The 14,711-nt window shown below is 45.5% G+C and overlaps 1 protein-coding gene across 3 annotated transcripts in view; it reads left to right on the top strand.

The window, feature by feature from the left end:
• Positions 1–4,145: 4,145 nt before the first annotated feature.
• Cc2d2a (coiled-coil and C2 domain containing 2A) overlaps positions 4,146–14,711 on the top strand; it is a 71,846-nt gene continuing 61,280 nt past the window's right edge. For 2 of the 3 annotated variants that reach the window (XM_055624244.1, XM_055624246.1), the window contains exons 1-5: positions 4,146–4,206; positions 6,665–6,751; positions 8,910–9,033; positions 13,068–13,156; positions 13,450–13,551. In XM_055624244.1, the coding sequence (XP_055480219.1) occupies positions 4,168–4,206; positions 6,665–6,751; positions 8,910–9,033; positions 13,068–13,156; positions 13,450–13,551 (441 nt within the window). In that variant the 5' untranslated portion in view covers positions 4,146–4,167. Of the gene's footprint in view, positions 4,207–6,664; positions 6,752–7,562; positions 7,646–8,909; positions 9,034–13,067; positions 13,157–13,449; positions 13,552–14,711 lie in introns of those variants that run through there. The other variant, XM_055624245.1, reaches the window with a different exon arrangement.

The following is a 14,711-nucleotide window of genomic DNA, read 5'->3' on the forward strand; positions in this document are numbered from 1 at the left end:
CCCCAGTCCACTGATAGGAGAGGACCTCCTTCCACTCCATCTGACCTTAGCCTATCAGGTATCATCAGCAATATATTTCATAGTCTTCCTCTGTGGCCTAGTAAGACTGCTCTCCCCTCATGGGGAGGTGATCAAAAAGCCAAGGCTCGGGTTCTTACCCTAACTCTGTGGCAATATTCTTAATAATAAAACCATAAATCCTACCAACATGGAGAGCCTGGTCTGTGACAGTTCTTTCATTACAATCTTTTCAGTATGGAGCCCACAAAAACATCATCACCTGAGGCAGGGTGTATGGCTGTGATTTTACAGAATTGGCAGTGTTGTTATGAGATCACACAGCTGGTGAAAAGAGGGTAATGTGAACCCAGAACCAAAAACTTTTTACAAAGGCCTCACTCTTTAAAGCCATAACTTCTTTGTAGAATTAATACACCATACTTTGGAAGCAGCTGCAATTGAGAAGTGCTTTATACAATGCAGCTCTTTCTCTCCGTAATTCTCTGCCTCCACAGAGATCCTGAATATGACTCTGATTCACTGATTTTTAGAGACAGTCCTTGTGGCCAGATAACACTTTCTTTTAAAAAACGTGTTGGATTATTGTACCGTGTAAAATAAGTTATTGGTCTAGTGATGCCCATGCCCTTCCTTACTGCGATGGCATCTGTGGCTTTCCATTGTAAGCATTTTCACAATAAGGGTAGTGTGGTATAGTGATGGTTACCTTGTTTTAGCAAGACTAAAGTGTCAGAGTGTGGCAGCTGGAACCAGGGAGAACTTTGGAACCCCAGGATGAAAAATCTCACACCCGGAGTGTGAAATTTAAAAACCTTGAATACATCACATGACCTTTCAAAGCTTAGTTTCCTTGGGTCTAAGCTGGGTCTTAGTTTCCTTGGGTCTAAGCTAGGTCTTAGTTTTCTTGGGTCTAAGAACTGTTATGTGGGAATGAAGAGAGTGTATGTATAGAGAAACCCAGGGCTTTTATTTTGATATTGACATAGAACGTCTTAACAAGTGGCGAGGGCAAATGCTGATGACATGGGCTTATTAAAGCTGAGTCCTATTTATTCATCTTTTCTTCGGAGCAGCAGTGTTCGTAGGAAAGATAAATTTTGGTGTCATTTGATTTCTTTCAAACTCATTCGAAGGTAATGATCGGGAAAGAATGGGGAGAGAAAAACAAGTTCATTACATTTGTCATTCTCCACTTCTACTTTTTCCTCCATATATGATTTTTTTTAATTTATGGAGAGTCTGTTTTCTGCTTACTAAAACACTTTTACATTCTTTATTTCCAGTTCCAAAGGACCAGAGGTGTTTGTCAGAGCCATTGCTGTCTGTAGACTCTTTGTTGTATGTTTCCTGGCCTCTCCAATACCATCCCGATCCCCCCCCCCATCTCTTTATCTCCCTTCAGCTTTCATCGTTTTCCTTCTCCTGCTTGGCTTGAGCTTTCTGAGGTGTCTGTATGGAAGGTGACTGACTTGAAGATCTCTTTGTTTTTCATTAACATGCTAATTCCCTAGGAAGGTCAGCAAAACTTTGAACACCTGGTGCAAGCTGCTTAAGTACCCCAGTACAGCCAAGATTTGGCTCCCTTAAGAGGCTTAAGGTTTGTCAGTTCTGTGCCTAATATTTCTCATTATCTTCTCTCATTGAATTTTCACAGCATCCTAGCAGAGCTTTGAAGGACTCCAGAATGTGCCCACAAAAAATGGATCCAAATAGCAATTGAGTCATGCATTTGACAAATACACATGCACAGCTACATGGGCAAAGGCTCTGGGGATAAACCATCACACAAAGTGCTGTTCCTGCTCTCCTGAGCTCTATGGTAGCCGTGATGGGCAGACACTGAGATATAATTACAAATGCAGATTGGCGGTAAGCATTATAGAAGTTGTTGTTGTAAGGTACTCATGAAGTCCTTGGAGGATTCATAACACAATAAGAAAGTTGTTGTATAAAGAACTCTCAGGAAAGACCCCTCTAAAAGTGAAGTGTTACCAGAGACCCAAAGGAACTGTAGAGTGTGTGTGTGTGTGTGTGTGTGTGTGTGTGTATGTGTGTGTGTATTAGAGGGAGAGAAAGAGAGACTAACAGTTTAGAGCTTCTAAAAGAAAGTTCTAAGTAGAGCAAACATCAAGTGCAAAGGCCCTGAGGCCAGAGGGTTCAAGTGCAAAACCATGCAAGGGAACTGTAAGGTTTTGAGAGCGGTTTGGATTGGACTCATTAGGCAAGGGAAAGAGTCATTGGGGGACTGTGAGTGCTAGAATGTCATGATCCTACTTAAATTTCCAGCTATTCAGCCTGGCTTCCTGTAGAGACCACTGTAAGGGAGCCTTGTGGGAAGCAGAAGAGTCTGGCAGTCCCCAGGGCAGTCTGTAGGAGAGACAGTGGGGCTTGACTTGGCCACAGTGTTGGTAACAGAGGCTTTACAGGCACAGTCCTGGGTTCAGCTGGAAAGCCAGTAGGATATCTGGGGGGCAAATGCTGACTGTGAGCAGTCTGCAGGATGGGGACCTTCCAAGTTGGGAGGGTAGAGCAGCCCAAGTCTGAAGGCCTCTAACCCAGGGAAGCCAATAGTGTCACGCTAGGCTTATGGCCAAAAGCCTGAGATGAGGGGTTGGGGCCTGGGGGCTGCTGTGAGTCCTTCTCCTAAGGCCAGAGAGCCTGGACTTCAGAAGATAGAAGCCTCCTGTCTCTTAGGGGTTGAGGGATAGCTAGTTCTCCTTTTCTATTTGTTTTCTCTGGCTCTTGGATAATTAGATGGCGCCCTTGTTTTGGAAGTGGCTCTTCTCCACCTGGTTCATTCAGACTTAAAAACCCAACGTAATTTTGGAGATATGCTCCTAGACACACAGAATGGCAATTTCCCAGTTTTGTTGGTTTGTTTGCTTGTTTGTTTTGGTTTGGTTTTTAGTATCTTGATCTAGTCACGTTGGCATATAAAATTATCACAGGTATGCTCTATCATAGGGGAATGATAACAGTTAAGGATGGTCCAAGGGTTCTGCCCTAGGTAGACTGGGTTTGTTTTGTACAAGTGAAAGTCTGCAGCACAGGCTGGTAGGCAAAGGCCAAGAGCTTAATTTAAGGTATCCATGACGCAATCACCATTGGATTCTAGCATTCTGTAGAAGTGTCTAGACTCAGGTGTTAATGTGAAAAAGATCCATGTACGTGGAGTTTGTCAGGCCAGGAGTTAGGATTAGACAGCCAGGGGAATGAGAAAAAGGCAGGGCTGAGCTCGAGAGGACTCCAGTATTTGGCACTGGGGAGATGAGAAACCAGCAAATGTGCCTGAGAAGGGGCAGTCTGTGAGTGGCAAGAACATTAGAAAGAAACCTGTTCCAAAAGCCAAGTGAAGAAATTGTTTGGAATACATATCCAATGAGGTTCAGTAAATGAGATAGATAACTGATCATTAGACAACAATGCATGGGTCATTAACAGACCCCAGCAAGAGCAGGCACAGGGCACATTAGATACCCCAAACATACCCAAAGTAATAAAGATTAGGAATGTGAGGGAATGTTTCCACGGTGTTCCCAGAAAGGCTGAAAAAATAGAGCAAGAGCTACAAAAAGAAGTGAAATAGAAAGAGAGAGTGTGTGTGTGTGTGTGTGTGTGTGTGTGTGTGTGTGTGTGTGTGTACAATGAAAAGACAGGCTGTTCCTCAGACTGTCTAGGCACCAGGATAGGAGTGGGAGGTTACAATGATGGGACCCACTGACAGCTCAGAGCTGGACTGGGTAAAATCAGAAAGGAGTCAGGGCACAGAAGCAAGTAGAAGCAGAGGAGTGTCCTGTGCCCCAGTGGGAGTTGCGGGAGGTGAGGGGATTTGGCGCCCTCTAAGGTCTCACCTCTCTGCTCATTGAAATGAGAAGATTAAAAATCGAGGCAGGGAGAGAAGAAAGCTAGAATGGTCCTTTGCTGGTGACTTCCAGCCAAGGTCCGTCTGAGCTCCGCTGTGTACTGGCTTCCCTCGTTCTTAGACTCCCCTTATTCCTGGGGTCTGCAATGCTGTGTACAGGTCAGCAGCGGTGTGCATAAGCTTTGCAGTCTGTGTCCATCAACAGCAAGAAAGAGACATTGTTGCTTTCACTATGTCTGACCGCTTCCTTGTTCTTTCTCAGTCAGGAATCCATCACAGACAAGATGAACCCAAAGGAAGAAAAAGTAAAAATAATTTCAGAGGTAAATCACTGCTTGGATTCCCTCTTGGGGCCCTTTGTGGGTGAGCAAGCTTACCCACAGTCTGGCATCAGGCCTTTATTGCCAGTGTTAAAAGTGATGCTTCACACAAATTAAATTTAGCACAATTGGACAGTTCTGAAAAGCCGTGGGAAGCTGCGCTTGGCACCATGGCAGGTATGCTAAGGGTGGGAAACAGAAGCGAGGTCCTAGAAAAGCTTGCTTGATTGCAGCTCGGTGTTACCATGTTTGAACATGTTTGATCATTTACTGGCCGGGGGTTAACTAGGAACAGCTGCTAGGATTCTCCAAGACAGAACTGTTTGTTAGGAAAAACACGCCCCCACCTAGATTTTAGTTCATTTGCATACCAAATTATCATTTGTTACATCTGCCAAGTACAGAGACATCCTTGGGCCAAACCTAGTTTAATCTAACATACGCCAGAGCACACACTCCAAGCGCTCTTATCTGCTTTTAGTGGGGAAGGGGGCTGGTGATGAGGTCTGTGGGACCCACCTCTGCCTGAAAGTTCTTTGTCACCATCTCATGAATCCAGCACACAGCAGCTCTCACTGTCAGCTTGTGGACCCAGCTCTTAAAAATGTGACCTCTTCTGACAATTGAAGGTTATGAATGAAACCCTGTCCTCTGAGTCTTGCCATTTCTGACACTTGTTGTACAAGAACTCAGATGAGGGAAGCCACTTACAGTGGAGGCTGTAGCCCACTTAGACGAGGGAAGAGTGTCAGCCCGCAACCCTTACACCCCCTTGTATTAAGGCTCACGGGTTTGAGACCACAGGAAACAAAGCCTGAGAACATTCTTTTAAATATTTATTTTTATTTTATGTGCATTGGTATTTTACGTGCATATATGTTTGTATGAGGGTGTCAGGTGCCCTGGAACTGGAACTACAGAGAGTTGTGAGCACCATGTTGGTGCTGGGAATTGAAGCTGGGTCCCCTGGAAGAGCAGGCAGTTAACCACTGAGCCATCTCTCCAGCCCTTTAAAGGTACCCTTTATGTAATCACGCAGATTAACTCTAAGCAAGTTTCCATGTGATTGTGAGCCTCCCCCCCCCCCCCCCCGTCTGTTGTTAATTCATTTAATAGTCCCTGGTGATCTAGTGGTAAAGAAAGCACTGAGGCTTGGAGCTTGCATTCCACCCTCCCTAACTCCCGATGGACACCCCTAATCCCCATTGACTAAGGATTAGGACACCCAAAACAAACGAGGGCCTAAATTTCTCAAAGATTTGCTCAAAGCCAAAGAAAACTAAGAATTAGACTTGAAAGCATGCCTGCCCACCTGGACATTCTCATCCTCTTCGGGAATCTCCTAGTTATGAAAGGCCCTTTCCAGGCAGGTCGGGGGAGAGATAGTTAGGATGAGGCCTGTACTCAGAACTCCAGGCAGACAGAGCTCATCACAAAACCAAAAGCCCAAGCCGGGACCTCGGCTTTCTTCTCGGAAGGTGACCTCGGTGTCTTTCCCGAGGAAGGGGAACAACGAAGACTTGGATCAGCCACCAGTGCCAGGTTTCTGTGAAATCTTACACCACTAACGTCCACGCTCTGCATTACAATTATGCTTCGGTAGATTCGGTGAGGCAGTAAGAGAACTGATGTTTCTGTCAGTCTATTGTTCATTTATTGTTTAGAGTGTCTCCTTTTGTAGCTCAGGCTGGCCCTGAACTTCCTCCATAGCCCAAGATGTCTTTCTGCCTCAGCTCCGGAGTTGGGGGTCACAGGTATGTGCTATACATCTGACCACCTTGCAGTTTCTTGTTCGTTCAGAAGTGCAGACGCCCCCGTTTATAAAACTTCATAACTAGAAAACGTTAGCATTTGGGCACTGCAGGGATTTCAGCTCTAGCCTCTTAAGTATGAGATGTATAACGCGTAACGTGAAAAAAACTAAGTGTGGTTTGCACTCTTCCCTTGCCAAAGAGATCTGCCAAAATTCCCTGTGACTTGAAACTCTTCTGCTAATTCAACTCACAGGGTTGTTTTCTTTATTTTTTATCTGCTACTCAGCCTGGGAAACGGCATATGAAATCTCAAACATGAGCCCACTGTCTGTCTCTGCCTCTTCATCCGTCCTGGAAGTTTCACTTGATAGTGACCTTTCTTAGAATGAGAGTGGAGGCCACATTGTTTGTTCCACATACCCCCAGGACCTGGGACACAGCAAGTGCTCAATCAATGCTGAAAACACGGATGAGCACTTGTAACAGTAACAATGGGCGCTTTAACACCATCTCAATTACAGTGTTTCAGTTGCAGTGCAAATTCCCCAAAGCACGACGATTTTGAGAACAGTGGCTGGCTGGTGGCCACTTAGATTTTGTTAACTGTCCCTTGGTTCAAACCTGTAGCTGTGGCTGGTGGAAGTACAGAGGTCAGGGAGGAACTTAACACCTCAGGAGCTGCTTCTTCTCTTTGTGTTTTGACAAAGGAGTTCACTGGAGAGGATGTGGACGCAGAGGCAGGAAGACGACGAAAGAAGAATCCAAAGGTCCAAAGACCACAGAGAAAGAAAAAGGTAAGGAGTGATGAGAAATCGTGCCTGTCCCTGCAGACTGTTACTGATACATGTCTGATGGACAGCCTTCCTGCACCTCTGGGAAGCCACAGAGAATTCACCGGTGATGGCCAATCTTTGTTGTCAACCTCAACTAAGGAATCAGCCTGTGGGACATCTGCGGAACATTATCTTGTTTAACAATTAATGCAGAAAGGTCTAGCATGCTGTGAGCAGGGTCATCCCTGGGTAGGTAGGTCTGGGCTATATAAGTAAAGTGGGTGAGCATGAGCCCACCAGCAATCCAGTAAGCAATGTCCCTCCATGGTCTCTGCTCCAGTTCCTACCTCTGGGTTCCTGCACCAAATTCCTGCCCTGCCCTCCCTCTGTGATGAGTCTGCAAGCGCAAGATGAAATAAGCCCTTTTCTCCTTAAACTGGTTGGTTTTGGTCACAGAAGTAGAAACAACTCGAGTGCCACCGCAGAAAACATCCCTCCAATTCTTGGCTTACTCCTGGAAACTGTGAGGCAAGAAAGCAAGCGTATGGCTAATGTGTAAGGTGTTAGTGCGGGGCTATAAAGAAAGGCACTGGGAATAAGGCTGTGACCTGTATCGAGAGCTTTTCTTTTCTTTTCTTTTCTTGTGTATGTTTTGTTCTGTCTCTTCAGAGATAGGAGAAGTAGAAGGAAGAAAGCCACCGATTTGAGTGCTGCCACTGATGGCCATAAACTATGGTGGGCAGTAGATGGCAGTGCAGGATTACAAATCTTAAGAGACTCCCTCTTTCTTCTACCCCCAAGTCCCAAATTCCACATTAGTCTCAGCTGGAGGTTAACTCCTGTCTCCCCAGCCTGCAGCCTTTCCACCCCCACCTCTCTGCGGTTCCTCTCCTCCGCTGGAAGCATCCCTGCAAGGTAACTCAGTTTCTTTACTAAAGAGCTGCTGGCAAGAAAAAAGGCAAGAAAGGGGCTGCTATAGACTCGGCTGGAGTAATCATTGTGCCAGCCTGGGAGGGAGGGAAAGGGAGCGCCATTTTGAGCTGGTAGTCACATGATGAGACTGCGGGGAGAGGGAGAGATAGACTTGGGAGGGGACTGGAAATGTCAGGGACCGAAACCTCCCCGCCAGTTCTTCAAAACTCTGTGCTCCCCCAAGAAAACAAGTTCCTTCTTCCTTTTCTGCAGAGCGAATGCAGCCATTTAGGGGAGGGCACAGGGGGCTGAGAGGAGCTGCCAAAGCACAGAGGGCGACTCTAGGAGACCAGGGACTCACAGCTACAAAGTGGTGAAGTTTTTACCCATTCTTAACCAGTTCAGCCTGTTTGTTGCTCCGCAGCCCTGGACAGGAGACGCTGAGGTCAGATTAAAAAAAAAAAAAAAGTGCTTTAAAATCGCACAGCGAGCAGAGAGTGACCAAAGATGAAGCTGCCTGGCATCTAGGACCAAATGGGAGAAAGCCTCAAGGGTTATAGGAACTCAGTGACTGCGTTTCAGAAGCCCAACTTTTCCGGGCATCTTCCTGTTCATTTAACCTGCTCTAGAGCTTAATCCCAATCGAGGTTTTACTCAGACCTCCTCATCCTTTAAAGTCAGCTGTTTCCATCTGGATCTCTATGCTGCAGTTCTTCATACATAGCAATGAGTGTACAGAGAGAAGGCAGAGCTACAATTCATGGTAGTGCTTTCACAGAGAAAGTAGTTAAACGCTTGCCCAGGGTCCAAAGCCAGGCTGAGTGGGCTGTGAGCTTTATTCTGCCTGGCCAAAGAGACGTCCTTACCATCATGCTTCCTCAAGACTTTGATGAAGATACCACAGGCTTTTCTCAGGGGCACCCAGTGTGAAAACAGTATCAGCCCAGGTTAGTCAGCGACGCTTCAACAGTCCTTTCCTGTCTTATTTGGTATTGGAGATAATTGTGATTTCTGTTCTGTTGTGATTTCCTGCGTAGCTTTAAGCTTATTCCCTAGCAAATGTGCAAATTAATCTGGGGTGCCTCGACATGATGGGAAGCCTTCTAGTAACAGCTCAGGCTGACCCCAGTGACCTGAGCAAGGACCCACTGTGTATAGCATGGACTGTACTTAGGCCCATCCTTTCTATGGTGACCCATGACATCTTGAGAGTGGAACTGAGCCAACTGAAGTCCAGACATCTCAGAAACCTCTGATATATTCACAGCCACCTGCCACTCCCCCTGAGGAAATGGTGTCGGACAAATTCCAAGATGGTGGCCAGCAGGAGGTGGTGGAGGAAGAGCCTGAGACCAATCTCCTAAACTTGCCAGCCCGGCGGGGGCCCCGGAGTGAGTATCTTGGTTGTGTTCAGCTGGTAGTTATTAACTGCCAAGCTCAGCACTGAGCTCAGCACTGAGCAATATGGGGTGTGACTAGGGGTATTGTTTTCATGTATGAGCAGAGGCCAGGCTGTGTGAATAGGACAAAGTGAAAGTAAATTCTCAGAGGTTGAGTTTTGGAAGCCCCCCTTTAAGCGGGCTTCACCCACTTCACTGCAACTCTGTGGCTCAAATTTCAAAGGTAACATCAGATGGGAAGACAAGACACACAGTTTGGGGGCTTCTCTATAACCAGGAAAGGTAGAGCACAGTAACTGAAGTAGAAATGACACATATAATTAAATACATCAGAATTCAAAGGACAGTGACATAGAGGACACGAGTGTCACTGAAGCAGACTAAGACTGAAGAACAGAGGTGACACTCCTCACCCTTCATAACACTTACACTCATCCCCTCCACACTGACCATCTACTTCTAGAAATCTTGGGTCTAGGGAGGCAGATGCCTGGAAAAAGCACTTGGCCCTGCAAGCATGAAAACTCAAGTTCAAATCCCGAGACCCATGTAAAAGCCAGGTATGGTAGCACATATCTGTAATCCTGACATTCCTTTGCCAACATCTCCTATGGGAAATAGAGACAGGTAGAGTCCCTCAAAGCTCAGCTAGCCTGGCACACACATAGGCAAACAACCAGGAGACCCTGTGTCAAACACAGCAGAAAGAGAGGATCGATTCCTGTGGTTTGTAATGTGCTCACTGAGGTGAACTCACACTTGCATGTACACACACAGGAGGATGTTTTTAAGAGCCTTGGCCTACCCTGGACTTTACAGCATTCATTCTTCTCCATATAGTGAACATCATTCATTGTGAGCCCACTGTCACGAAAACCACTGCCCTTCACTCAAGCCCTGTCAGGCAAAGTGGACTAGACAAGAGAAATGTGCTGCATTCTTCCAGTTAGACTCTTGTGCTGAGGCAGAGCTGGGGAGGAGAGTAACTGTTAGACATTAGAGGCCTTTGGAAGCAGCTGACCTAAGTCCAACCCTAAGAAAAGTGTGCCTCCAACAACAGGAAAGCACCGTGCAATTAGGGTTGCTAGGAATCCCAGAAAAACAGACCAAGATTGATCCTAATAGCTGTTCCTTTTTCTGCATGCCTTTGTCAGCTTGTGCTGCCCTAAGTAAGTATCATAGATTGTACGGCTTACAATTCCAAAGCCTGTTTTGCTCACTGAATGAAGCACCAGGGCTTCCTTATTACCAGATGGAGTCGAGTTGCACAAAGATGGTGGGTGGCTCCATGGCTTTGACTTAGCAACTGGGCAAGTAAGGCCATCTTCAGAGGAAAGGGGCAGCAGAAAGAACATGGGTGAGGGTTGGTAAGCAAGAATAAAGATGCAGAGTGTGAAATGCCCCTTGGGTACCCAGGTGGACATGGTTTATGGATGTAGGATGCTGGTGATGGGAGAGCGAGGCTGGAACTGGAGAAGGCTTTCTCGACCTTTCCTCTAGAGCAGTCCTTTCTCCCCTCCATCCTGTCCCCTGGACTGTTCTCTTTTAGTACGCATCTCACCTCAAATATGCTCCTGAGAACTGCTGGGACAGCCTGCTCTGTTAGGACAGAAACTCCCCTTCTGTCCTAGAGACTTTGTGCTCTGTGCTCACTCTGCAGATTGTGTTGTCCTTCGGCACACAGAGGCTTTAAAGTTTGGTGGAGCCCCACTTATAATTTTGTTGTTGACACCTGTATTATTAGTGTCATTATCCAAAAAGTCCAGCACAATTCAACGTCATAAAGCTTTTCCCTCATCCATTTTGAGTCAATTTTTGTTTATTGGGCGAGGATCTGATTTCATATTTTATTAATTAATATAAGTATTTACTGAGGGACATATGTATGCCATGGTGCACATATGAAGGTTCAAGGACAACTTATAAAAGTCAGTTCTCTCCCTCCATTATGTAGGTCCCAGGGATTGAACTCAGGTTGTCAGGCTTGGAGGCCAGTGCCTTTACCTGCTGAACCATCTAATCAGCTCCCAACATCATTCTTTGATCTTTGGACATGGGTTTTTCCGTTTCCATTTGTTGAATACAGTGCTTTCCTATCTTTTGGTCTTGGCACATCTGTTTAGGGCCATTTGACCTCCAAAGACATTCCGCCCTAAGTGATTACCAGTTATTCTGTCTCCATTACTGAACTAGCTATATACAGTTCCATACTGGCTGGGCTTGTCCTGACCTGGAAGAATAGGCTTGCTGGCTTGAGGGAAGGGTGTGATTATATTGACAGGAAGAGGCACATTCAGAAAAAAAAAAAAAACAAACCTCACTGCTGTAGTGAAAACAAAACAAAACTGGCAAGAACAGAGTTTCCTCAAACCCCAAACACAGAGCAAGTGTGAGGAAAATAACTCATAAAGTTATTAAAGGTTGGTTGGACAGTGTAAGAACTTACAGATAATGAGAGAAGTCTACAATAGCCCATTAAAATATAGTCATTGCCACTGTACCGGGGTACCAGAAGCCTTGCTTCCTAGCAAACCCTTTAGCCTGAGGCTGCCTTACCCTCCTCTTCTTCACGGATACCTTCCAGACCTCTGCACTTTGCTCTTGTCTGCACTCCCTGCACCCCATTTCTTTCTTTCACATTGTTGATGACATGCTAGACACTTGCTATTTTCCCCTGAATACATGGCTCAGATATTTATGCCTGTCCCCTATCCCAAGCTTCCCTGTGGAAACTCCCAGCCTGACTCCCCTCCCACCCCCGTTTCTCTCTTAGTAGCATCATAATCTCCATGACCTCCGTCAACTCGTGTCAACCCTCTCCTTCTTTATCTTCTACCAAAAAGTTCTCGAGTGGAACCAAATATCAAGCATTCTATTTTCTGGGTATACGATCAGAGAAGCCAGTCATTTGTCAAGCATGACCATTGTCTTCATTGTCAATGATGTCCAGGGATCACCTGGTGTCGTCATCTGATGACAACCCAGCGAGGAGGCTATGGAGATCCTATGATATTCATTCCACAGGTGGTTCGTGATAGCTGTGTACTTGTTCAAGTGGTTCTCATCTACATTCAGTAATATCTATGATATACGCATTGTCTCAGTGGCACAGCCAAAGACTGTGACTAGGTCTTTAGAAAAGGTTTCTATAGTTGAAATGAGGATTAAATGTAGGCTTAGATTTTTCACCAAACCTACTTTATTTAGGGTTCTTAAACACCCTTGCCTCCCTTATAACACCTCCCCCACCTTAGATAGGGGATTAGTAGGAAAAAGGGCTATTGACCTCTTTTATCTACTTCCTGTTGATGGGCATTGATGAGTCTTTAGGGGATTACCAGACTCAATCACCAGGATACCAGCAGTCCAGTCCAAAGGCCAACACCAAGAAGTAACACAAATCAGCACAAGTCAGCGAAAGTCGCAAGACTCAGTTGGAGTGCCCCCAGAGGTTCTCTGGAATGTTTCTCTCTGAGAAGTCAGGTGTCGAAGCATGAAGATCTGCAAAGCGATCCCTCACGGGGCATGGGCCTCTATATATCTGCTTTCCTCAGAGTCCACCCACTGGATGTTCCCAGCTGGCCAAAGTCAGGCCCCTCGCACAAGAGCGTTCAGCAAAACATCACGTGCCCAGCTCACAGTAAAACATCACGTGACAAAACTAAGTCTTCAAAGAAACCAGAAACCTCCACTTTTTAAACCCTGAGCCCTCCACTCATCAGCCACCCTTTCAGCTGAGAAGCTGTGTGTTGGAGTCCAGTGCTGACTGAGTTGGCAAGCCTCTGTGCCTCGAAAAATCAGGAGCCACGCATTCTGGTCTTAGTTAAACCGTAGTGACAGTCCCTAGCAGGATGCAGTTCTCTGTGCCAGGCTCCAAGAAAGCAACTCATGTACTTCCATCATCAAAAGAGGCTTCTGCGCGCTTACGTGCAGCTCTGGACTAGCAAAATTATATCTCGTTTTATATTTAATTCACCCCTGAAGTAAAAAAATTTAAGTAATTCTCCTTTATTTATTTTTTTAAGGCTTACCGCCCATCCCTTCGGCTTCCAGAACAGGCTTTGCAGAATTTTCCATGAGGGAACGCATGAGGGAGAAGCTTCAGGCTGCAAGGGTAAAGGAGACACTGTAAATGTTCCCTTCGGGGCTGATTGCAGTTTTCAGGGGTTTGTCTCGCTTGTTTTGTATGCTCTAAAGTGTGTGGATCTGAGAGCCATTCCATCTGTCCTTCAAGTCCTCGAATGTTAATATACCTCGCATTGGCACAGACCTTTTTCTGAACATTTCCCCTGCTCTGATCCCTGCTCTGCTGGGACCCTGTGTAATTACTGATTCTTTCTTATTGAGGCGGCAGCGGAGGTTCTCTGATATTCATTATACCTAATACTTTCCTGTTTGGATTTTCAGTCCAAGGCGGAAAGTGCATTGCTGCGGGATGTCCCCACCCCTAAGCCCCGGCGCTTGCGCAGTCCCAGCGAGAGAGAAACAGAGACTGAATTTGGCACAGAGGTAAGACATGAATTCTTTCTACTTTAACATGAGGCTCCCCTACTGTCTGGCCCTAGTTTCCATTTCTGCACAACAGGGACAAAAACTACAACCAGATTCTTGGTACTGTTTATGGATGAGTTAACACTGTCAGTAACAGACATACACTGTAGGTCCTCTCAGGTGGGAAGCGTCTTGGTTTTCTTCCTGAACTGATCCAGGGCCTTACACTTGCACCCTTAGCCTTACACCTTAGCCCTGCTTGGTATAGGTTCTCTAGATATAAGCAACCCTTATGGGCTATAAGCAGAGAAATGCAAATATTAACAAATCTGAACAACATCCAAAATAAAAAAAACAACTCTGGTCCCATGGTGATGAGGGGCACTCAACCTGTACAGGCAGAAGGCTCGGCTCCAAATAGCCACACCTAAGGCCAGAAAGATGGCTCTTGGGCCTTGGCTCCTATGCTGGACTAACACTGAGTCATAGTTGATGCTTTTCTTTAGAGACTAGAAATAATCTCCTGTGAAATGAATGAGTTGTGGCTCTACAGAGTAAAATAAGACTTTTCATTTGGGGGCCTATCGAGTATAAAGTTGTTTTTTTTTTTTAATTTGTTTAGTCTTAATAGAGCAGGGGCAAGTAAAAAATAAAAATCAGGCCCTCCATGTCTTCAAGTATATCTAAAGTCTGTGAACACTGCATGCTGTGGAATGTCAAGATGAACAACAAAGAACAGAGGATAAGCCATTAGAGGACAGCTCTGGTTTCATTTCTGTTGCTGTAATAAATTTTTTAAAAATGGCAAAAACAATTTATTTGTCTTATAATTCCAAGTTATAATCTATCATTGTAGAGAAGTAAGGTTGCAAGTTAGAGCATCATATCCACCATGAAAAACAAAGAATAAATACACAGCTCTTTGCTTGTTTTCGTGCTGTTGACACTCAGCTAACTTTCTTCACTTTTGTATAGTTCCAAGAACCCCTGCCTAGGGAATGGTGCCATCCATAATGGGTTTTCTCTTCCTACATAATCAACAATCAACACCACACACACACACACACACACACACACACACACACACACACAGACCAATTGGTCCAGAGGCCAATCTGAGCTAGACTTTCTAGATCAAGACTCTCTTCCCAGGTGATTGATTATAGGTTTTGTCAAAT

The sequence above is a fragment of the Psammomys obesus genome, unplaced genomic scaffold (genome assembly GCF_907164565.1).
Source record: "Psammomys obesus unplaced genomic scaffold, mPsaObe1.curated_primary_1811, whole genome shotgun sequence".
Taxonomy (NCBI): Eukaryota; Metazoa; Chordata; class Mammalia; order Rodentia; family Muridae; genus Psammomys; species Psammomys obesus.